Here is a 25,578-nt window from a genome sequence, read left to right as displayed (position 1 = left end):
TATAACCAATCTCCTTTGCCTGTCTAATTAACAAAGAAGTCTTAATTATATTCTGCTCAGTGCTGCTTTTGCCAATTCAACCTCCCTCTGCAAGTGAAAAGAAAATTATTAAGGGAAGCAAGAAGTAACAGGAAACCTTGTCTCTTAACTATCAGCCTGCTACAATCTTTTTTTGACAACATTTCAGGGCTTATTCTATTTAAAATTTTCTGACCAATCTGAAAACTCATCATCCAACACATCAAGCGTTACGAAACGTCAAAACGCTTGCAGCTGGCAAAGCTTCATCTTAGTCTAAGAGAAAAAAATAGATGGCGGTATGTTTCAACCTGCCATTCTGTTGACAGCATCAACTAGGGAAAAACTTCAACAAACTCTATAAAAAAGGAACAGATGGCACAGCAAAATTAGATCTACCCAGTTTCCCTCTCTGCATAGGGTTGGAGCGCTGCAGAAAAAGCATGCTCATCTTTGGAAAGTGGGAGAGGTTTGTACATTGCTTCACCCTAAGGGTACGTCTTCACTGTGGAGCTATTTTGGGATACTGGATGCATCCCAAAATTGCTATTCCGTGTCTATTGAAGCAGCCTGTTAATTCGAAATAGATTTCGAAATAACGGGTGGGCTTATTCCATCTTCCTAGTAACCCTCATTTCACAAAGATTATGGGGCATTTCAGAATAGCAAGTTATTTCAAAATTTGGTGCTGTATAGACAGTGCCAAATTATGAAATAAGCTTATTTTGAGCTAAAGGTGCTGTGTAGACACAGCCTAATGTACTCCTATCAGGATCACAAATGGTCTTCTCCTGATGGACTTTAAACTCAGTCCTGACTTTGGCAAGAGTGTAGTGACTGCAATTAAATGCCTCAGTAATGGAGGGTATAAAATAGGTGAAATGGAAGTGATTTGAAGGAGGGCTGCAGAGGACTCCTCAGGAAAAAGAAGTAGATAGGATAGAAGTCTTAAACTTGGTACAAGGTTAGCAAGCTCTCACACTCCTTAAAAATAAATAAAGTATTTAAAAGATTTTTAATGGAAATTATCTAACTCTTCAAGCACTCATGCAGAATAATCATCAGCTTCAGTGCTTTCTTCTGTAACGAAGTTAATTTTGTTCCCCTTCTCTTATATTTCCCCTTTAATGGAAACCCTGTCTTCCTCCCTGCTCTTGCAAAAACTAACGGAACGAAGGGAGCTGAAGAACAAGCAAACAAAAACTCATGCACCTGCCCTACAGAAGCCCTGGTCTACTGAGGAAGGGAGATCAAAAGGCTCATGAAATAGACTAGAAACTTCATCATGAAGATTTAATTTATCCGAGGAGAACTTTAGACTCTATGGTGTTAAGAGAGACAGCAAAGAAGAATAGGCTTCAATATATACAAGCAGACTTATGGCCTCTGCATTACTTAGAACTAAAGTAGTTAAAAATGTACTGAGACCAATGGGCCTAATTCTCCTCTTTCGCTGATTTTATATGGGTGAAACCAATGCCAGAGTTACTCCTGAGTTACTCCTGTACAGAGGTGAGACGAGAATGGATGCTTACACAGACACTTCAGAGAAGCTTACAAGTGACAGATAAAATCAACTGTGATAGTCTCAATCTAGTTCCTCCAGGACAGACCACCAGATGACATTAACTGAGTGTTTGCAGAAATATATTTTGTTGCCTCACGAAATGCTACCATGCTTACTCATTTGAGTTCAGTACCATTCTATAGTACTGAAAAACCATTTGATAGCCTTTCTAAAATGAGATGGCCATCCCAGCCCAATTTCTAGCATACAAAGGCCTACCCCAGTAAAATTATTGTCACAGTTGGTACTAATTTGCACCAGTTGTTGATAATCTCTGCAGAGAAGTTGACAGCCATGGGGACTGAACTAGCCACTCACGTTTACAAACAGTAGCTTAGAATGTTGGCTGTAGAGAAGGCGTACAAAGTACAACTCAGGAGGACACTGTACTGCCCTGACCTGGGCAGGCTGGGTGCCCAGCCAGTTCCTAAGCATAATTCAGAGCAGCCTGTGAGCTGCTTCAAGTTACACTGGCTGCAAGGAACCCAGGGTATTGACACTGTAACCTGGAATCTGAAGTAAGCCTAAGCATCACATCCATGCTCTGACTCCATCCCATCTACTCTCAGCAGGGATGGTGGAAGGAGAGTGGTATAACAACTGCTACATAAGCTCTCTTCCACTAGTACATGGGTTCACAAACTGGGGGAGGACGTGGTCCCTGGGGGGGCGTGCGAGGCAACCCAGCCTCCCCCCATCAAGTTTTTCAGAAATCAAAAAGGGGGGCGTGATGCCAAAAAGTTTGGGAACCACTGCACTAGTGGATCCCTGTGATGATGCTGTCATGGATAACAACACCATCCCTATGCCTGGACACTGCAGGTACCACAAAACAAAACAGCTGCACTGCACCAGAATATCTTGTGAGACACACGGGACATGGTAGGGCAAGATGTCTGCATAAAGGCATTGTTCAGAGGCAAAGAACAGATAAACTTGCTTGAACCATATTTCAGGTTTTTTTAAATTTGCAATTTAGCAAAATTACTGTATTGAATTAGACATTAAGAATTAGCAGCCCTGGTCTGTTGTGCAGGAAACAATCAATTCAATGAGTTCCTTGGATGATTATGCATACTTTAAACACTACTTGCTGGCTCTCTCTGTACCCCCGATCTATGATACACAATTTCTATAACATGGAAATCAGAAACAGCTTTTGTGTAAATATACTGATTCAGGCATATAGAAAGCTGCATTTGTTGGTTTTGTTATTCTCAAGAATGGTCAGTTATGAAAGCCTGCAATTCTTTTTTTTGTGTGTGTGTAGCCAAGGGAAAAGCAAGGTTCCAGAAATCTGGAAAGAACGTTTTCAGAGTCTCTGGTAAAAGTCATTGCACGGCCTCAGCCAACACTCAGGAAGGTAAAAAGCCTGGGTGGTCTTAGTTCTACAGCAGCAATTGAAAAAGAGTGGTAGATTAAGTATTCCTATTCCACCACATCTTGGAAAGAAGAAACTGGAGTGTGGTGAACTCTGTGCTCTTGGAGAGCAGAATTCATAACTTCAGTCAAATAGTTCAGCTTGTCAGATACCAACATATGCTTCATCTTAGTCCACTGAAAACTAAAACAATTTCCTGTTTCCAACAATACACACTCTTTTGAAATAAAATTGCAAGAGCTTAAAAGAACATAGCTCCTTTTGAGAAAAGCATGTATCTTCTTAGTCTCCTTCCTTCCAAATTATAACCCTGTCACATACCTGAATCTCCATTTAAATGGGAGGCTGTGCAAAGATGACATTTGATTCAGAAGAATTTCTTAATAATTTACAAGAGAAATGCTTTAGTTTTCTTACAGAAGAAATTAGAGTTTAAACAAAGATTCACAAAACACGTGGGGTACAATCTGATGAAGGCAAAACTCACTAAAATTAATGAGCTTTGTCTACACCGGGCCTGAGGAATCAGGCCTTTTAACTTCTTTGGACCAGAACATTCTCCAGGTTGTCTTCTTGGAAAGGCCATTTTGCACTGTCTCTCCCAGCCTGGCTTCAGTCAGTCATCACTGCATCTTGCTGTCTAATGGCCAAGGAAAGCCTTCTATGACAATGGTGATTGTTCTGGTAAGGGTTGGGAAAGAGAAGGCAAGGCTTTTCAGAGAGGCAAAACACACACGTGTCTGTAAAACTCAGAAGACATCTAAGCCATACCCTAAGGGTGCATTAACTGATCTTGGAAGAGTGAGATGTGTCCAGAAACTGTGATAATTGGGGAATTCTTTGCAATGAAGTTTCATTGGAGCTTTTCTGCAACAGAATCAGACAGTAGGCAGAAGGCTCCAGTGTTTTACCCTAAAGCACAATGTTTCCATCTTGATGCCTCCAGTCTTTTGTCAACCCCAGAGTACTATTTTTAGAAGTCGTCTGCTTCAGAGATAAAATGTGCTATTTATTATGTATTTTGATGTGCTGAATTCAAATATGACAATTAAAACAACAGATTGGCTACTGTTTCCAAGATATTTAAGTTTTTACATTTTACATCTATGTATATTGTGTAGATAGAGTTTTAATCATAAATTGTAAACCTATGTCTTTTCATTTGTTTATGGTTGCTTTACGTGATAATATTTCACCTGTCCTGTTTATGTAACACTTTAAAAATCAGCAAAAGGGTTATATAAATAAAATTTATTATGAAACAAAAGGCAAAAAACTATTATGTACATAGTTTAGTCCTATTCAGTGTCTACTCGGCGCTTCTTGGCTTGTCTCTTGTATTCATTAAATGGAGCATCTCTTGTCACTGTCCAGCAATAGTCTGCAAGCATTGATGGGCTCTATTTGCCCTGATAGCGTTTCTCCATTGTCACAATGTCCTGGTGAAATCGCTCGTCATGCTCGTCGCTAACTGCTCCGCAGTTCGGTGGAAAAAAATCTAGATGAGAGTGCAAAAAATGTATCTTTAGTGACATGTTGCACCCAAGGCTTTTGTATGCCTTGAGGGGGTTTTCCACCAACAACCTGTAGTTGTCTGCCTTGTTGTTTCTGAGAAAATTTATTGCCACTAACTGGAAGGCTTTCCATGCCGTCTTTTACTTGCCATGCAGTGCATGGTCAAATGCATCATCTCGAAGAAATTCACGAATCTGAGGACCAACAAAGGGTATGTCTACACTACCCCCCCTAGTTCGAACTGGGGGGGGGGTAATGTAGTCATACGGAGTTGCAAATGAAGCCCGGGATTTGAATTTCCCGGGCTTCATTTGCATAAAGCCAGCCGGCGCCATTTTTAAATGCCGGCTAGTTCGGACCCCGTGCCGCGCGGCTACATGCAGCACGGACTAGCTAGTTCGGATTAGGCTTCCTAATCCGAACTAGCTGTACGCCTCGTGGAAGCCTAATCCGAACTAGCTAGTCCGTGCTGCGTGTAGCCGCGCGGCACGGGGTCCGAACTAGCCGGCATTTAAAAATGGCGCCGGCCGGCTTTATGAAAATGAAGCCCGGGAAATTCAAATCCCGGGCTTCATTTGCAACTCCGTATGACTACATTACCCCCCTAGTTCGAACTAGGGGGGTAGTGTAGACATACCCAAAGACACCTTCCTTCATCTTAGCTTCACTTAACCTTGGAAATTTTCCACAGAGGTACTTGAAAGCTGCTTGTGTTTTGTCCATGGCCTTGACAAAGTTCTTCATCAGACCCAGCTTGATGTGTAAGGGTGGTAACAAAATCTTCCTTGATTCAACAAGTGGTGGATGCTGAACACTTTTCCTCCCAGGTTCCAAAGACTGTCAGAATGGCCCAAGTATCTTGATGTAGTGGGAATCTCTTGCACGACTATCCCATTCGCAGAGAAAACAGCAGTACTTTGTGTATCCAGTCTGCAGACCAAGCAAGAGAGCAACAACCTTCAAATCGCCACAAAGCTGCCACTGATGTTGGTCATAGTTTATGTACCTCAAAAGTTGTTTCATGTTGTCATAGGTTTCCTTCATATGGACCACATGACCAACTGGAATTGATGGCAAAACATTGCCATTATGCAGCAAAACAGCTTTCAGACTCATCTTCGATGAATCAATGAACAGTCTCCACTCATCTGGATCGTGAACAATGTTGAGGGCTGCCATTACACCATCGATGTTGTTGCAGGCTACAAGATCACCTTCCGTGAAGAAGAATGGGACAAGATCCTTTTGACAGTCACAGAACATGGAAACCCTAATATCACCTGCCAGGAGATTCACTGCTGTAGTCTGGAGCCCAACAGCTCTGTCTTACTCTTGGGTAGTTCCAAATCCCTGACAAGGTCATTCAGTTCACCTTGTGTTATGAGGTGTGGTTCAGAGGAGGAGGAGGATGGGAGAAAATGTGGGTCCTGGGACACTGATGGTTCAGGACCAGAAGTTTCATCCACTTCCTCATCTGACTCAAGTGAGAATGATTCTGGTGCATCAGGAACCGGCAGTCCTTCTCCGTGGGGTACTGGGCGTATAGCTGATGGAATGTTTGGATAATGCACAGTCCACTTTTTCTTCTTTGACACACCTTTCCCAACTTGAGGCACCATGCAGAAGTAACAATTGCTGGCATGATCTGTTGACTCTCTCCAAATCATTGGCACTGCAAAAGGCATAGATTTCCTTTTCCTGTTCAACCACTGGCGAAGATTTGTTGCACAAGTGTTGCAGCATATGTGTAGTGGCCATCTCTTGTCCTGATCTCCAATTTTGCAGCCAAAATAAAGGTGATAGGCTTTCTTAACCATAGTGGTTATACCACACTTTTGTGATGCAAAAGTCACTTCACCACAAACATAGCAGAAGTTATCTGCACTGTTCACACAAGTACGAGGCATCTCTGCTCACTTTGGCTAAACAGAAATATGTCCCTTTGCAAAATCAAACACTGACAAATAAGAGCACGACACTATGATTTTTAGAGCTATTTAGGGCAATTTGTTCAGCGGAGTGATGTAAGCTTCGTTATGATTGCATCATCCATGACTTCTAGGAATAACATGATGCAATTCATATAATGTATGACGCAATATCAGCTTCAGATTGCATCATTCATTGTTTACCTAAAAAGCAAGTACTGTCCAAACCCAGTCATAGATTTATTCATAGATTCAGTCAAAGATGTATTTTAGTCATTTCTGGTTTAAATTGAGATACCTTCCCTTTATAACTCACTTATCCTCCGCCATTCGCAAGTCAAGGGTCGTATATACTGACCCAATAGCATATCTTGAAAACTAGAGCCAATCAACAATTTTAAGCATCATTTTCGTTCTCAAGTGACCCAGAATTAGTAAAGTTTGACTACATTTATTTCAGAAGCATTTTGGCTGTAGAGCAGTGATATTTGCCCAATCTGTGGGAGGCATATCTGTGGCAGAGATGGGGACCATCCTGTTCCCTGAAGGAAGATCTCATGGTGAGGATGGTGGTCCTCTCCTCAAATCCTGGTCAACAGAATAGGGTGATCATGGTCTTTGTGAAGTCAATGCAGATGGAAAAAAATTGCAACACAAGTACTTATGCACTAAATGGAGAGAGAAGGAGAAACAAAGATACGACCAGAAAACTGAACATTAAAGATTACTTCGCCCAAAATCAATTATTATTTCTACATGAAAAAGTTCATCCCTTCTTACTCTAGTGCTCTGTCAATACACGATGCAGCATATGAAAATTACTTATTCTGGGTGATAGCTGCTCATGATGTAAACTAATAACTTTGAGAAGAGATTTAAACACACAATCCAGACAAGGCACCTCCTGAACAGGTATCTAACTTAGAGACAACTTCTGAGAGTCTTTAAGAGTAAGTTTCAGGAGCTCAATAAAAGCACAAGAACTCTTGGATATGAGGACAAGTGACAAAACACAATATGCAAGTCATTTAATTAACCAAGTTACTGCTACTATGTTTTTCACTGTTCTTTGGATCAGAGTTTCTTCGTTAAAGCATAGCCTGGAGAACTGTTATAAACTTATGAGTTTAATTAGTCAAAATAACTTCTAATGTGGATAAGAAAATACAAAAGCCAAAATAAAGATGGCTATATTATAATATACACTGTCAAAAACTAAACTTAACATTAGATGTTACAATTTTCAAAAGAAAAAAAATCAGTTCAGTTAACTTCAGGTTTTCTTACCTTTCCTCCCCCCCCCCAAACAAAGGCAAAATTTTATATTAGTTCTACAATTATGTGGGCAAGTGAGTGTGTTATCAGCATGGAACCATGGCTCCTTAAACGTAGATCCTTATTAATCTCCTATCAAGTTTATCTGCTAGTGGAATTATAGAACTGCTGACATTAGACCAACCAAAACAATTCTAAGTAGAATTCAGAAACTACACAGGTTACTTAATTTATCAAAGTATTTTCAGTTCAGCCCAAAACTATCTTGCTAAGAAGCCAAGCTTTGCCAGCTGCAAATACTCAAAACAATCACACATTACACTGAGAACATAATATGAAGGTAATAATTTTGAAGATATTTTAATTTCCCTGGAATTTCAATTTAGTAGACTCTCATGTTACTTTAACCCAAAGTTCAACAGAGGTAACCATGTAGCTTACAAGTCAATTCAAAGCTGCTTCTTCCTTTTGTTTACCAAGCTGTCAGTTCTGTTTACAAGAATATCTGTGTGGTTTCTGGACTGAACTTCTTGAAACATCCAGTTTCTCTCACAGATAACTTTTGCTGTTGGGAAGCACAGTACCCGATACAAGCAGCACTAAGCTTAGTAAGTATAATAAATTTCTCCAGACTCAACACAGTCACTTCTAGACAACTAACATTTAACTTGTTAGTGTAACAAGAGATTTTAGTCATGCAGCGAGTTTTGGGTGAGATACATATTTCTGAAAAGCATTTAGCCTTGCATAACAGAACTATTTCTTGGGTAAACAGTACATGTACAAAAGCTATTTGCTACTTATCAGTTGGAGCTGGCATGAAGGCAAGTTCTCTAGCTCAGCTTGTCAGTTACAACAGATGGCTACTCAAAATAGAAAGTTCACTCAGGTAATTCACTCCAGGCATTATGACATTTGAATACTTATTCTCTTTCCAGATTTCACAGTGGTTTCCTTAGTTAGGCATTTAAAAGACTATTCACAGGCTGCTTGTCAACAACAAGACTTTAGCTGTTACCAAGCAGAGGGTGCTCTTGTAGGCTGGCTGGTCAAAGTCCTGTTCATAGTCTCCTTCATTCAGATGTTCTGGCTTCAGAAAATAACATGTTGAACAGTACAGAGGATTTTATATATTTTCAGTTGCATAGGATGGCTGGGTTCCTCTTCTTGGCGAGCTAATATGAGGACCAATCAGAAAATAAATGTGGCTTCTTCTTCAAAGGTCTAGCCAGGACAAGTAGTGTCCTTTTTAACCATCCAATGAGAAAACAAGGTGTCTCATGTATGGCATCTTGCAACATTGGATCTTCAAGATTTTTGTGCAAAGCATCTTGTGTCATACCTGTTTGTGTAAGATGTGTTGACCCATACATTGAAGCCTACTGGCTTTGCTCCAGTCAGCAACCTATTCCAGCAAATTATGTTCTGTGGCCCCATCACAGTTTGTTCCAACTTTGCACAATTTTGTGGGTTTTTTTAAAACTTTTACTATCACTTTTGACTGTCTGCAAACATGTCCATTTCGAAGTTAGAACATAATCTTCATGTACATTTTTTTCATGGTCCTTGATGGTTCTGTTATTGTTTAATGTAGCAACATGAAGTCATTTGATTCATTTGCATAGACAATCACCAGTAGATACCAATTAATAAAATCATACAAGCCATCTGTATATACTTCTGTAACAGTACCTAATGATTCCCTATGCCTCAGTGACAAAGTTAGTAGGATTGCCTCACACGTGAAAATTTATTTGTGCAACTGCCAACCATAAGATCATCTGTCCTTTTGGTCATTTAAGTCTTATTTTGGTTGGTTCACCTTAAAGACTGTCATTTCTGCATATTACTTAAATACAGTGTATTTAATACAAAACAAATACATTGTGAGATATGGTTCGGAGGGGTAGCTGGACTGGTTTCAGCAAAAACAACAAATAAATTTGCTAGTTTTTAAGGTGCCAGTGTATAGCACCCTAAAGACTAGCAAATTTATTTTGGCATAAGCTTGTGTGTGCTGGAGCATGCATGCATCTGACAAAGCAGGCTGTAGCCCACTAAAACTTATGCTCAAATAATTTTGTTATCCTTTAAGGTGCCACAAGACTTCTTGTTGTTTTTATTGTGAGATATAGCTTTGTTAAAGACTAATTGTGCCTATCTCTATATCTTATTGATCAAATTTCTATTTAAAATAAACAGCATGGTCCAAAATATTTACATTATATTGTCATCTGGTTGTATAAGCATCAAAACTTCCTCAAACTGAAGGGAGCTGTTTCTGAATGCTTTAAATGACTTTAATTTTCTGACTGGTCAGGCAAAGCAAAACAAAACTCCATTGATTTTGATGAAAACTGGAAATTGAAAAAACACTAGCACTTAAAAAAGGTGTTTCTTGCTAGCTATCTTTATGGAAGCCACCTAACACAGGTGAGGGGCAGTTGCTTAAGCAGTAGGCAGAGGGAGAAGAGACAGAGAGAGAAACTTCATTCCTCCTCACACCATGCATCCTGCTTCCCCAAGGCCTGTCCCATGGTGGGAGAGAAGAAATGGAAATAGCCATCTGCCCATCCTTTTGAACCTAAAAGGGTGGAAAGATATTTTGAAGGGGGGAGAAAAAAGGAGAGGTACACAGAAACCCTGGTATAGGGGAGCTATGGAATCCTGAGATGAGCAGTGGGGCTGACAGCCAGCACAGAGCCCAGGCAAGTTGGGGATGCGTGTTTCCATGCCCCTAAAAGGGGTGGGGCCTTGGGCAGAAGGGACAGGGCCAGCTAGCCCCCAGTACTGCCCAGATCACTGTGTGTCCCCACCCAGGCCTCAAAAATGCACAGAGCAGCACTTCAGCAGCAATTAAAAGGATCTGGGTCTCCAGCCACCACTGCCGCTACTGCAGCAGCAGCGGCCGGAGCCCTGGGCCACTTTGAACCTCCAGGCCCCAAGACAACTGTCCCCTTTGCCCCCGCGTCAGTGGACCTGGGTATGAGGTTGCAATAGGGGACAGTTTTCTTGGGGCCTGGAGGTACTGGGAATACAGCCCTAGGAATGAGGGAAAACATGGGAAAATGGACACTTATCAGGAGCCCACTGGGCAAAAGAAGAACTATGATGAGGGGGTGTTGTTAGCCTGGAAGGGCTTAATGACTGTACATGGCACAGACTTCATCCATTCTGAAAAGGCATTTGCACTGAAACAACTGGATAACAACTCCCTGAGCTTGGCCGATGGGAGAAATGAAGTAGGATATGATATTAAATACTACAGTTTGATCTACTGTATCTCTACTGTGAAGTTATGGGCATAAGTACATAACACTAAAAAAATAAAAGAAGAAGTTGCTTCATACTTTAGCAAGAATTTGTGGCTAAGCCTACTGTCAGCTGCTATAGTTACCTAACCTACAGCTCCACTGAATGAAATGCAGAACTGCTGCTGCTTGATAGGTTTCAAAAGCTTATGCCTAAATTATGGCAAAGATTCTGGCCTCAAGTATGGAGGCAAGTAACATTATACTTATAATAAACTCCACATTTTCTGTACCATTACTACACCAGATTTGGTAGTGCTGAGGAACTACCCTGTGCACCTCGGGCAGTCCCATTGGGCCAAATTAACTCCTAGTTTAATTCTATTGTTTTTAATACCATAACAACAGGCATTAATAATTTGGCCCACTGTCTTCACTGAAAGGCTACGTCTAGACTGGCATGATTTTCCGCAAATGCTTTTAACAGAAAAGTTTTTCCTGTTAAAAGCATTTGTGGAAAAGAGCGTCTAGACTGGCACAGACGCTTTTGCGCAAAAGCACTTTTTGCGGAAAAGCATCTGTGCCAATCTAGATGTGGTTTTGCACAAGAAAGCCGCGATCACCATTTTCGCCATCGGGGCTTTTTTGCGCAAAACGGTTCTCAGCATTTGCGCAAGAGGGCCTTTTCCCAAACGGGAGAGTCATTGTATTTGCGGAAGAACACTGACAATCTTACATTAGATCATCAGTGTTCTTGCGGAAATTCAAAGCAGCCAGTGTAGACAGCTGGCAAGTTTTTCTGCCAAAGCATTTGCTTTTGGGGAAAAACTTGCCAGTCAAGACGCAGCTGGGGAGTGTAAATCAGGGTAGCAGTTGAAACTGAACAGAATTATCTTTCAAAAGAGAAGTTCAGAGCTGAAAGCCTGAATGAATTTACAGCTTAATCAATCTTTTAACATACCCAACACACATTTAACAGAACTTAACAAGACAGTTTGTCAGGCTCCAGCAGGAACTCATTAAACCACTACTCACAGGAGCAGAAAGGAAATTTTGCCCATGCACTAGACAACAGGTGATTTTGTTATCCCATTTTATGAGAGGCAAATAAGAGCATTCACTTCCTTGGCTTTAATGATCCTCCCCTGCATACTACACAAAATTTTATTGTCATAGGACAAAAGTGTGAATTTTGTATCCTTCTAGCTGCCTTTTAAGACATCTGTGTGAACTGGTTGTAGATAGTTCAGGATGGGCAGCTGATGCAATGCACACTGTTCTCTCAGGGTATGTCTACACTTGCACCCTCTTTTGAGAGAGGGATGCAAATGAAGACATTCGAAATTGCAAATGAAGCCGGGATTTAAATATCCAATGCTTCATTTGTATATTTGCATTATGGCGCTATTTGAAAATAACAGACGCTGTTAAGACGCGGTTATTTTGAGAGAAAACCCTTCTCTCAAAATAACTGGTAAACCCCTCATTGTATGAGGAACAAGGGTTATTTCAAGGGAAGGGTTTTCTCTCAAAATAACTGCGTCTTAACAGCGTCTGTTATTTCCAAATCGTGCTATTTCGAAATAGCGCCATAACGTGACTATGCAAATGAAGTGCGGGATATTTAAATTCCGGCTTCATTTGTAATTTTGAATGTCTTCATTTGCATCACTCACTTGAAAGAGGGCACAAGTGTAGACATACTCTAAGAGTATTTTAGACTTATAAAGTCAGTATACTCTGCTGACACAGGGCATTCTGCTTATAGTCACATTTGTCCATGGAGCATATGGAGAAGGAATTAAAGTGGACAAAAAGGACTGACCCTCTATATAGTCTCCTATATATTATCTCATCTATGCAGTCATGCAACATAAAGGAGGACATTTTCATAGCTAGTTGCATCCCTCCTGGCTAGGAGCCTGTTAGAAACAAATAGGCAGTAGATAACAATATGTATATGCTTGTGAAATTAAACTGCCTTGGGCAGGAGGGCCATTATCCAAGAGGATTTCCAGTCTTCTTAGCAAAGAGCTTCACCCTCTCAAAGGGGTGGTCCTCAATTGTGAAATGCACCTCTTTTGAGAATCCCAAAAAACGAAGCCATAATGCTTGCTCTCTGAATCACCCCAGCCATGGAGCTGGACTTAACTGCTGTGTCAGCAGTCTCAAGGGCAGACTGCAGTGACGTCTTTGCCATTAACTGGAGCTCCTGGATAATGGCTTTGAATGAGGCAGGCAGTGCTTCTGGCATCTTTTCAATGAAGTCATTCAGTTTCAAGTAGTTTATATAATAGTTTGCAATCAGGGCCTGCTAGTTGGTGGTACAAAATGGTAGAGTGGCCAAGAAGTACACATTTCTCCCACACAAATCAAGCCCTGTTATGGGAGACGCCCTTGACATGTTTGTTGTTAGCCATGAGAGTTGACAGTGTCCATCAAAATGGAGCTGTGTGGCAGGTGGGAAAATAGGAATTCCAATTCCTTAGCAGGGACATGTATTTTTCGTCAACCTGCTTACAGGTTGGGGTCCACTGTTGCCTGGGCATTTTGTCTTTTACCAGGCTTAAAATGGCCTCATTAATTGGAAGGGTGATGTTTAAGGAGGTAGAAGAATAGAAGGTATAAACTGATGGTAGAATGTGGAAGAATGTGTGCCTCCCTTTTTGCCAGTCCCTGAAAGAGATAAAACTTGTCCACCAAAAATGATGGAAAAGGCATGAGGAGGAGGAGGAAGATATGGTCCTTAGAGTTTCTTCCTCCTCAGAACTGGCTTTCTGTTCCTCTAAATTTTGAGATGGTTCCAAAGCCCTGAATGGTGTGGCTGGGTGACCGTGCCATAAAGGTTCTTGGGCAGTGTTCTCTGTAAGCTTGGCAGCTGTGCAGCCACTCAGGAAAAATTCAAATGCTACCCAATTGATTAACAGAGCGCCTACAGCGCAGTTTTGTGTTTCTATTGGAGGTGCACATTTTCACATGCCTTGGTGTGCACAAAATTTATTCCACACATGGACAAAAAAATCTGCACTTGGATGGAAAAGATTAGAGGGAACATTGTTCTCAAGTAAGCTCAGAACTCAAGTAGTATGTTTACCCAAGGGTCCCAATATGACCATGGGATAGTGGTGGCACAGATCCTGATGGTGGTACCCTTGCATGGCCATACCAGGGTGGAGCCATCTGTGAGTGCATCCTTGGGCTCTGCTGGTAGTGAGTATGATATAGAGTTGGGAGAATTACTGCAACACAACTTCCTCTGGGGTACTGTCTGAACTCTCGCTAGAGGGTAGAGGAGCATGGCATGGCTACGGGGATATTTCCTGTGTTTGGTTAAGAGGCTCGATGCAGAGATCTTGGTACTGAGAGGAGGAGAGTCTGGTGCAGCCAACATGTGGAGGTCTCTTGATGATGAAGTTTCACCTCTACCAATTGTCCCGGCATCAGTGGCAGTACCAGCAGAAATGGGCATCTCATGTCAGTTCAGCCACCACTGGCATTAGTGATGCAGCCTCATGGATCGTGCACCTCTTTTTAGAGGAGTGCCAACTCCTGTCCTTCAGTGCCCATGACTCTGTGCCCGTGCCCATCAGACCCTTGAGCCTGCCAGTAGGACCGGTTATTGTCTGTTTCTGTAAACCTTGGGTAACACTAAGATGGCTTCAGTGCCAAAGATACGGAAAGAGATGGCAATCACTTGAAGTTATCCCAGACCTTACCCTCTCAGACAATTTGAGAGAAGGGTCAACCTGCTTCTTCATCCCACAGCCCTTAGATGTTAAAGGCTGTGCAGAAAACGCATGTCTACACGCCACTGAAGTGGAAGAGCTGACTCCATGAAGATAATGTATTGGCAGAGCTCTCTGTCTTTTGCAAAATCTTGGCCAGAGCTGTTGGCAAAGACTTCATTTCTATTGTGTGAGACATTCCCCAAGGCAGCAAATGCACAGAATGCTTATCCGTAATCAGGAGCGCTTCTTTACAAATGAGACACTTCTTAAAGCCCAATGAACTGGGGAAGGGTACTTGACTGGGGGGCAAAGGTAGGGGAAAAAATAAAGGTTTTTATTTTTAAGGATAAAACAAGGAAAGAGAAAACTGTAACTGTAGCTAGAACTGTAACTAGAAGGCTAATAACTATCGGTAAATAAATAAAAATGACAGACATAATGCACTGCTAAGGGCTCAGTCTCTAGCCAGGGTGGTTGAAAAGGAACTGAGGGCCGTTAGCCTATGCACTGGCTAGCTTCATAATGCAGCAGAAGAAGAGTGAATGTGCGAGCCCAATGGACTGTGCTACCAAAGTTCTCTAATCAGTACTGCTGAGACACAAGCACCCCTGCAGCGGAGCACCCACAGGGACACTACTCAAAGAAGAAACAACATGCAAATGCATACAACACAAAACTGATTGCATCCTTTTAGCAACATCAGTGAAAGAATAAAAATAATCTTGTCTTGGAATCTCTGCAATACTAGAGAATCTTAGATGTGGTAGTGAAAGTCTTTAAATTAGTAACACAGATCAGAGAATCAGCAAAAGATTCAGAAACAAGGTAATTTCTTCAGGAAGAACGAAATGATGTAAATATTAACATTGGGGTAATTCTATATATTTTCATTTCAACACAGTGTTTTAGAAAAAGCCCTCAGTGTAAATGACGAACGTTTCACAGATTTACTGAAAGATCTGAATCAACAGATGGAGGGAGACAGAAAGAGACGTGGGCTGCTGTGAAACTGGCAAAAGCCAGTGCTTCAGTCAAGAGTCTGCTACCGGAAGCAATGAGCTTATCAGCTTGAAGTTTTTCCCAACTCACTTTCTCTACACTGTTATAATGTGACACATACAAGGCTCTGAAAATGAGAAACACTATGGATCAGGCGAGTTTTTTGTAAGTGTTACTAGACAGTCATCTTAGATTGTCCCTTTACGATATGAATGGCAGACACTCACAGAGGTTGCAAATTTGTCTCTGAAAAATATTGAAACTGGTAAATGGACACGTGTGTTTATTATACTGAATACTCCAGGTAATTCCAGACTAGCAAGACAAACAAGCTGAGTGATGGTGGTCCTAATATAATTAATTAAATATTTCCATCATAATGTGTTTTATGACACTAACATTTACATGCCAATAGTCAAGTTAACGGTATTTTTAATTGAACTAGGGCCCGAGAGAGATGCTACTTATGGTATTACAAACTTATGGTAATCAGATTTTTTTACTTCAAAGATGACTGTATAAGGTTACTTTATAATTAAATTCATCCTAACAACTTATCTTTTGTGATTTTTTTATTCTTTTTAATCATGTCAAGATTAAGATCAGAAAACACTTGCTACCACAATTAAGCACAAAGATGACTTCCTTTCTCTCAGGTAGCAGTGACCCTGAACTAGGCTTCCCGTGGATTTTTAATAGAACCCTCCAGAGGTATAAAGAGGGAACTGCATCTTCTTTTTTCCCCATTCATGATACAGTACATTAAGTTAAATCTGCTTATATCTCACATGTACAACTGTCTAAATGAGAAAATCCCTCCAAAATATAAAGTATTTCAGGCAGTATCTTAAAAACATGCTGACATCACAAAACACATTTCTCCAAGTAGGGACGTAAAATCTCATTTAATCAGTTAACTGGTTATCCACTTAAAACAGGGGCTGGAGGGAGAGCCACTCCAGCCAGATCCACCACAGTTGGAGGGGCGGATGGGGAGGAGGGAGGGTGAAGCACGGCAGTCTCAAACATAGTGATATTTACACTGCTTATTTGTGATGTGGCATTTGATAGAATGTGTCAGTTCACAAAAGGCCAAATTCTGTGGTCCCCACTCACCCCTAGTTAGACAAAAAGGGACAGTTACATGTTTCTATAACTGGTGTTCTTCCAGATGTGTTGCTCATGTCTGTTCCACATTACATATGCGTACTCACCTCATGCATTGGTGCCAGAAGCTTTTCCACCTAACCAATATCTGCAAGGGAGTGGCTCTGGTGCCCCCAGGAGGGGAACCTTCATGTCATGGTAGGAGAGGCATCCCCTGCCTTCAGTTCGTTCTTTCTGGAAATTCTGACAATGGGGATGAAGAGCACATTGTGGAATGGACATGAGCAACACTTAAGATGGGACTGCACAAAGGACACGAGGGAGAAATGCTGCACTCAGATATCCAATAAGAAAACCTCATCCACTTAGGTCAGTTAGCATTATGAATGGCTTTCTGCTTCCCAGGAGAACTTGCGCGATCTCCCTCCAAGCAGGTGTGCTCTTCTGATTCAACCTCAGAGCATCCACACCAAGAAGAGAAGAGAGTCAAGAAAGGCTGGGGAGAAGGGGCAGATTGTGCTCATGGGACAGCAGATCCAGACAGATCAGAAGGGTCCAGAGAGGGGCCGTTGCCATACTCACAAAAGTGATGAACCAGCAGCACTGATTCTGGGGCAACCACAACAACTAGCACTTTGTCCCTCTTGATCTTTATTAGGGCCCTGCTGATGAGAGGGATTGGAGGGAATCCGTATGTCGGACTCCTGACCAGGTCAGAAGAAAACCGTTGGAGCAGGAGCCTTTCCTTAGGCCCTGCCAGGAGAAAAAATAATGGAATTTCTGTTTTGCCTGGGGGTGGGTGAACAGATCCACTCAGGGAGTTCTCCACCTCTGGAAGATTGCATAGGCCACGTCTGGGTGGAGTGACGACTTGCAATGACAGGAGAAGTCCCTGCCCTGGTGAATCACCTCAGCATTTCTTAATCCTGGGAGGTGAAAGGCTTCCAGATGGATGTTCTGTCTGATGCAGAAGTCCCAGAGTCAGAAGGCCTTTTCACAGAGCCCTGACAAATGTGCTCCCCCTTGTCTGTTAATGTAGAACATTGAGGCTGTGCTGTCTGTTGGGGCTCTCATCACTTGGCCCAACAGGTGAGGCAGGAAGACTTCTCAGGCCAACCGGACTTCTCTGGGCTCTTTGAAAATTTATGTACAACATTGCCCTCCTCTGGGGACCACATACCTTTAGTCTGGAAACTTCTGAGGTGTGCATCCCACCCGGTGCACAACACCAACTCAACTGAGGGAACATGGACTCCTTCCAGGACATTCTTGCTCTCAGTCCACCACCATGGCAAGGCGAGTACCATCTGTGTGGTCCCTGGACTCGAAATAGGTCAACGTCAGTCACTACTACCGGGGCATGCCACCATATGGCCTAGTAGGTGCAGGCACACACTGGCCATTGCCAGGGGAAAATACGGACATTTCCCTCAAGACTCAAAACCTGTCCAATGGCAGAAACCTTGTGCAGGCTGAGTACCATGTCAATAAATCTATCCTCTGCACAGGAATGATCATGGAACAGAATAAGCAATAAGATGAACACGTGAAGGCAAGTAAAATCAACATGGCAAAGAGCAGAGGAAGCCGAACTAAAAAAATCTGAAGCACAACCGGGAAACCATTGAAAGACTTGCCAGAAGCAAATAGGAGTTCTGAAGCTTCATCACTGCCCTAAATGCCAGAGGCCTAATGAGAACATGATGTTGTTAGGATTATAATGGGTAATCTTGACATCGCAAAGCAGAGTACTCAGCATTACTGGAATGATTCAGTGGAACTGGTTAAAAACATTTCTTTCTTGCATAAGTGATCATCTATTTTTTCATTGCCCCTCGGAGGAAATCACTATAATCACAGAAATGCATGAAATTTAAATGGATTTAACAGAGTTTTTATCTGGATTTCTCTCTTGTAGCATTAGGACAATTTTTAAATGCATTAAAAAACAGAAAAAAAGCAGTAGCTTCAAAGTAACAGACTGGCAGAGGGGAAGTAGTACAACCATCATCATTTCCTCACCATTTGCTGTATTCTTTTTCAAGTTATCCAGAAATTCTTCTAGGAGCTGTGACTGGTTAGGAGGGGGCAACAAATTTTTAGGGTCCATGGAAATCACGCCATCTGACCATGTCATACATGATGCTTGCTTAGGGCCATGACTTGTTCTCACTGTGAGCATGACACTTCTCTCTGAAAACAATAGTTCCATCTGCCTGAGGTCAAGATCAGACACAGCCTCTCCATTTATAATCAAGATTTCATTGCCCACTCTCAGCCCTGCAAGAATGAGAAAGGAAAAAAAAAAAGAAGCAGGATACATAGGTATGCTGGTGAACAGGGCTACAAAACAAGCTTCATTGCGTTTTCACTATATATATTTAGATAAATGACTTAATCCTGCCGTTATTTTACTGCATTCAGTGGGAGTTTTCTGCGTGCGTCATGACTGCAGGATTGGTTATTTGTTGTGTCACCTATGACATAGCTGTTTCTACTCAAAGACTGAGGCCAGGTCTACACAAGCGGGGAAAATTGATTCAAGAAATGCAACTCCAACTACGTGAATTGAGTAGCTGTTTCTACTCAAAGACTGAGGCCAGGTCTACACAAGCGGGGAAAATTGATTCAAGAAATGCAACTCCAACTACGTGAATTGAGTAGCTGGAGTCAACATCCCTTGCACCGATTTTCTGGGGCATCCCCCCAGCCGGAGGTCGACAGAAGAAATGCTCCGTCAACTTCCCTTACTCCTCGTGACAGCAAGAAGTACAGGCTGCCTACCAGGGCTCCCTCTGCATTCGATTTAGTGGGTCTTTACTTGCTAAATTGAACTCCAGAGGATTGATCACCAGAGTGTCAATCCTCCAGCAAGTGGAGACAAAACCTGAAGTAGGAAGACTCTGATGTGCAGCTTTAGAAAAGGGTTTGATAGAAGAATCACTCAGATTCTCAGACCATGAGTTCATTTTAAGGTGGCCTTTGGCATGTGACTAGCCTATAGGCAAAACAGCTCCCAATTGGGGAAACACAAGGGCTACGTCTACACTGGCCCCTTTTCCGGAAGGGGCATGTAAATTTCACCAGTCATCGTAGGGAAATCCGCGGGGGATTTAAATATCCCCCGCGGCATTTAAATAAAAATGTCCGCCGCTTTTTTCCGGCTTTTAAAAAAGCCGGAAAAGAGCGTCTAGACTGGCCCCGATCCTCCGGAAAAAGTGCCCTTTGAAGTAGGAATAAGAGCCTCTGGAAAAGGGCACTTTTTCCGGAGGATCGGGGCCAGTCTAGACGCTCTTTTCCGGCTTTTTTAAAAGCCGGAAAAAAGCGGCGGACATTTTTATTTAAATGCCGCGGGGGATATTTAAATCCCCTGCGGATTTCCCTACGACGACTGGTGAAATTTACATGCCCCTTCCGGAAAAGGGGCCAGTGTAGACGTAGCCCAGGGGATTTATAGGTTGATTTGTTTATTCTTACAAAATTGCTACAGGGAAATCTAACAAGTGAGGTTTTTTTACAGGAAAATTCAGCTAGAGCCAAATAGTGACCACTGTACGTTTCAGGATCAATAACAGCCATTTGGCTGTTGCTCTCCAAGGCTATGTCTACATAGCAGCATTATTTCGGAATAACTGACCTCATTCCAAAATAACATAATCCGCATCCACACAGCAAGCAGTTATTTCAATACAATGTCGACATGTCGTCGAACTGGAGGACTTCTTACTCCAACTCCTGTAACCCTCATTGTATGAGGAGTAACGAAAGTTGGAGGAAGAGCGCTCTCTCTTCCTGCTGTATAGATAGCACCAAAAGCTGAAATAAGCTATTTTGACTTAAACTATGCAATTGACATAGCTCAAATTGCATAGCTTATTTTGGCTTTGGCTCTACTGTATAGACGTGCCCCAAATGACTAAGGGAACAATTCTCCCCTTCCTTTGCAGATGGCCACAATACAGCAAAATCAATGTTTCAGCAATGTGGAGGGAAGGTATCGACCTTAAGCGCCTGAGAACCACAAAGTAGAACATGTCAGTGGTACCCTGCAATATAAAGCACAAGATAGTTCTTTGGGAGCCAGCCTGTTCCCAGTGATTATTGTGGGCAAAAGGAAAGCTAAGAGCCATGAAGTCTAATTCAAACCAGAAGGTTCCACACGGGAGGTGGAGTTTTTTTTTCTCTCCTGTCCCTGTGCAAATCTCAATGTTTAGTCTGGAAGCAGAATTTTCCCAAAGTGTAGACAAGACATTCTTCTCACTTTACTACTTGTTAAAAAAGTTCCTTGATAGCTTTATGTGAATTATCTAACCTAGCATCATCTACTATCCATGGTGAACAAGCAAGATGATCAAGAATATTAAAAGCAGAGCTCAGACAATAATTATACAATTTCCTGAAGTTTGCTACTTAATAAGTAATGACACAAACCTTCTTTGTAAGCCAGCCCATCTGGGAGGACATCACTTATGAATATATGAGTGAGATGCTGGTTTTCAACAACTTGAGCTGTGACTGCAAACCCTGGAATTAAGAAGAAAGATCGTTTTACCCTCATCACTTGGTCTGCTTCAAATAATGATGAGGTGATTTTTTTTTTACAGGAATTTCTCATTTAGTTTTGTATATTGAGCAAATTTAATATATATAATCAAAGAGGTGTCACATTTCTGACACACAACTTATAAATACACATGTGTATATGCAGACCCACACTGCAAGGACAAATTTTCTCATGCAAATTTCTTTACTCTTAAAAGCATGTAAGCAGTTATGAGATATTTTATTGTTTTTCAAAGGCAGCTCAATATAGCATTTCAGTAACAGATCACCTGGTTCAGTGAATCTCTATAAAATACTTGGACAAATATTGTGAGGATTTTATATGATTTCTTGTAAAAAATTGGGAGATAAAAGATTCTGAAGACATGCACCATTTTTGCATGTTAATAATCCATTTTGGTGTGCAACTTGATCCTGTCAAAATTAGGCCCTCATTTTGATGGCTGCTGTACAAACATTACAAAAATAAAGTCCTTGCCCCAAAGAGCTGCCTCCTTTCTCTAGCTGAGAATACTTCAAACAAGGAGGTGGGTGAGATCAGAAGTCAACATGAAGGTAAAGGAGTTCATTTGCAATGCCATGAAAATTCTCCATTTTCTTTTTCTCATACCAATTTCTGGTTTCAGTTCCTGACCCAGGGAGACTATAATATCAGACCCAATACAACTCATATCACAGCTTGTCTACGTTGTGTGTTAGTGCACACTGGAGGGTTGTAAATTCTAGTGCACACTAACACCTCATGCATTAATTAGACCATGTGGATCCTGCAAATACACACTAAAAATTCCCTAGCATGTGTAATTATAATACTGAAAGAAGACTACATTTACTGGAACATTAGAACTTGAGCACTAGACAGGTCCATGTGGGCCAGTTAGTGTGCTAGAATGTACCCCTCTCTGGTGTAAATTAAATGCACCATATAGACATTTTCTTAAAATCAATGGAAAGACTGCCTTACTGGGAATGAATTGGCCTGAATGGAAGTGAATTAGGACCCCAATTTTTTTTCTGTTCCTATTTCTCTTTCTACTATATTATCTACCTTCCTTTTTTTCTTCACTGCCTTGCTCATTCTTGTTACCTAAATGACTAAAAGCCACATTTTACAATGAGTAAACATATTGATAGTCTTCGGAATTACCTACCACAGGGAAAATAAGCCCGTTAAAATTTCTGTCGACTGACAGCTTGTTGGCCCAGCCTAAACAGTATGTTTTGCTGCCAAAAAGGAAATCATACTTTCAGAGTGGGCTGTGTATTTCTATTTAGTTGAGCAAGAGAAAGTTGGCTGCCAACTCTTCAGCAACTCCCTTACTGGCTGGTCAATGAAGTGGCATGGGGAAGTAAGGCTTTTACTTGCTCCTCCAAATCCAGGAGTAAAAAAAGATAAAAGGTCAGCAATGTCAAATGGGGAGCAATTCTTGGGTTTTCCTTAAAGTGCTAACTTATGCACTTTGCAAACTTGCCATACTGACCCATCTCTAGTTCTATAGTAGCCCAAAAGTTGTTAAACAGAAAGCTCCTGGAAGGAAAAATTAAGCTTCAAAGGAGAAGGAAAAGGAAAATCATTGGAAGGGATTTTACTAGTGTAATCCACAAACCTATCATCCCATGTAGTGCCACGTAAACCATTTGCAGAAAAAAAAGAATGAGTTTGCTCTACAGCCTCACCTAAGAACCAGCTCTATAGCCCAGCCTGCAAAGGTTCATGCACTATGCTCCAGAGGTCCCAGGTTCATTTCCACCCGTTGGCATTACACTAGGACTTACCAAAATCAGTTATGTTCTCCGTCTTAGTAAGATGAACATGGTAAATATTTAAAGGAAAAATTTCTATTTCATCATATATCTGTGTGAGAGAAAACATCACAAATTATTCAACTGTGAAACTGTAGAGCTGGAAAAGCCAAATGTTCTATACGTCATTGAAATCAGTATAGATTTAATTTAAAAAATAAGGTGTATTGTTAAATAATCCATAAACAAAGGGCTGGATTATGCCACCTTTACTCACATTAGAAAAATGTGTTATGCTGCAAGTATCACTAAACTCTGTGGACCTAACTGTGGAAAATAATATTACCTATTGCAAACTTTTTTGGGCAAACTTTTTTTGGTTAGGTTGGGGGCGGGAGATCACATGAAGCTTTCCCCTCCCTCCAGAGCAGAGAGGCACATGGAGCAGTCCTGTATTTAAAACAGCAGCAGAGGGGGGGAAAGGAGGAGAAGCTCAGGGCGGGGGCAATCCCAGGACAGTCCCAGCCACAGGTGGGAGGGCAGGCCCCTTTTCACCTGCCTGGTGATTCCATCTCTTTTCTGTATGGTTTTATGAGATGCAATTTCATTCCAGACATATCCCATTTTACTGACAGAACCAAATCCTCACCTTGCTAAGATAAGATGAAGTTGCATCCCAAATTTGGTGGTCCTAGCTCTTATTGTTTAGGAGGAGTTCTTGAATAAGCAGACAGATAGACAACAAACTTTCCCAAATATATGGTAGAAAATTTAGCTGTGGCTAAAATGATCGGGAAGTTCTGATGTAAAATTGGTCAAACTTGCCTGATCTTGTATGTATTCATATGCTTCAGGAATACAATACTCGTTATTTTCATCTACTAATCTTCTAAGTTGTAGACCATAGTGTTTTGGTTCCAGCTGCCTCATCTAAGAGATAAAAAGGACACATCTCAAATTCACAATTTATTTCAGAATTCCAGATCTCAAAGATGTGACACACAGAAAGCCTTTAGCAGTTATGCAAAGGCAATCCTCAACAAGTTATCTTCTAAATGGTTTTGTGATTTATTGTCTGTATTCCCTAGATGACATGGTTCCAGTTCACATCAGTGTAATTTTCAATTTCTTGTAAGAGCGGCGAGGAGTCCTGTGGCACCTTATCGACTAAGTGAAGTGTTGGCGCATAAGCTTTCGTGGGCCAAGACCCACTTCGTCAGATGCATGGCTACCCCTCTGATACTTGAGTTTCTTGAAAGGACACTCAGGAAACAATTGCATTTTCATTACATCTTGTCTGTTAGATTAACCAAACATCATGTACTTTCAAATACACTTAGAACTATGCTCCGTCCTTGTGAAGTTACACACATCTTCATCATTTTCTATGGCTCTTCTGCATTGCTCAGTTCTACACACAGAACCTGCACCTCTGAGGCAGAAAATGCATGTGCACATACAGCTTCTTAGGAGAGAGGGTTTCCCTAAGATTGCTTTTATTGGACTTTTTACTGCCCAGTTTCATCTATGATCAGTGAATAACACCTACTTTTCATCATATGTGATTGAAGAGAAAACCTAATATCTGCAGGAAGTCAAAGGGGAATGGAACTACTCTCTAAGGATATACTAGCCTAAAAGAGATGAGCCTCTGGTGAGTCTATTAGATTCAGCTCCCTGCTGAGATTACTGAAGCAAATCTTGCATTTCAGAATATTACTAGTAATAGAGCAGTGTGTCAGAACAGAAAGTGGCTCTGCATCCATTCTGATCATTTCAACACTAACAGGCCTCTGAAGTTTGTGAAATCTTAATCCCCTGAGAACAGACTGTTTCACTGACTATTTTCATGTGTAATAGACTGTACAGGTAATGTGTGCTTTGTATTCTAAATAATTATATGAAAATGCATATTCTCTCTGTGTATTACCCACATGTTTAGGTATGCCAAATACAAACAAGTGAAGATATTGAACTATGGTTGAAATTTTTTTTTTCCAGATTTTCTCCCCCCCCCCCCCCCCCGCCCCACACACACTTTGAAACAATGTGTTGTGTTAAAGAATGAAGATTCCTTACCCTCACCAAAATGGAATGGCAATGTAAGAAGGAAAAAGAGCCAGAAAAAATGTAGCAAAAAGGAGTCAGTATTAGACTGCCTATGAAAAACTTTACATACAGAATAGAAAGCAAAAAAATAAAATAGAAACAGGTTTCATCAAAAAAATTAAATAAAACCCAACAGAATAGAAAGAAAAAAGATAAAACAGACACAGGTTTCATCAAAGGAAAATAATTAAATAAAATAACTTACTGCTAGACAACCAAAGTGATTAAAGGCATAACAAAACATTTCATATTTGCATAAATGTTCTATAGACAGACACACACATTTTGGAGCTCTGTAATAAGGAAGACGAGTAATTTACTTTTAAACTTGATTTTATATCCCTATATCCCTTTATTTATTTTAGCATGGCTTCTATGTGTTAGATTGTCAATT

The 25,578-nt window shown here is 41.2% G+C and overlaps 1 protein-coding gene across 4 annotated transcripts in view; it reads right to left on the bottom strand.

The window, feature by feature from the left end:
- Positions 1-25,578, bottom strand: part of TIAM2 (TIAM Rac1 associated GEF 2) — a 184,616-nt gene that overhangs the window by 48,009 nt on the left and 111,029 nt on the right. For 3 of the 4 annotated variants that reach the window (XM_006114983.4, XM_006114984.4, XM_014569522.3), the window contains exons 11-14: positions 23,901-24,005; positions 23,109-23,187; positions 21,201-21,293; positions 18,792-19,049 (exon numbers count right to left, since the gene is read on the bottom strand). In XM_006114983.4, the coding sequence (XP_006115045.3) occupies positions 18,792-19,049; positions 21,201-21,293; positions 23,109-23,187; positions 23,901-24,005 (535 nt within the window). Of the gene's footprint in view, positions 1-8,702; positions 9,159-18,791; positions 19,050-21,200; positions 21,294-23,108; positions 23,188-23,900; positions 24,006-25,578 lie in introns of those variants that run through there. The other variant, XM_075924484.1, reaches the window with a different exon arrangement.

Source organism: Pelodiscus sinensis, chromosome 3 (genome assembly GCF_049634645.1).
Source record: "Pelodiscus sinensis isolate JC-2024 chromosome 3, ASM4963464v1, whole genome shotgun sequence".
Classification (NCBI taxonomy): Eukaryota; Metazoa; Chordata; order Testudines; family Trionychidae; genus Pelodiscus; species Pelodiscus sinensis.
Note: the sequence above shows the minus strand (reverse complement) of the source record. Positions and strands in the feature narration are given on the sequence as shown.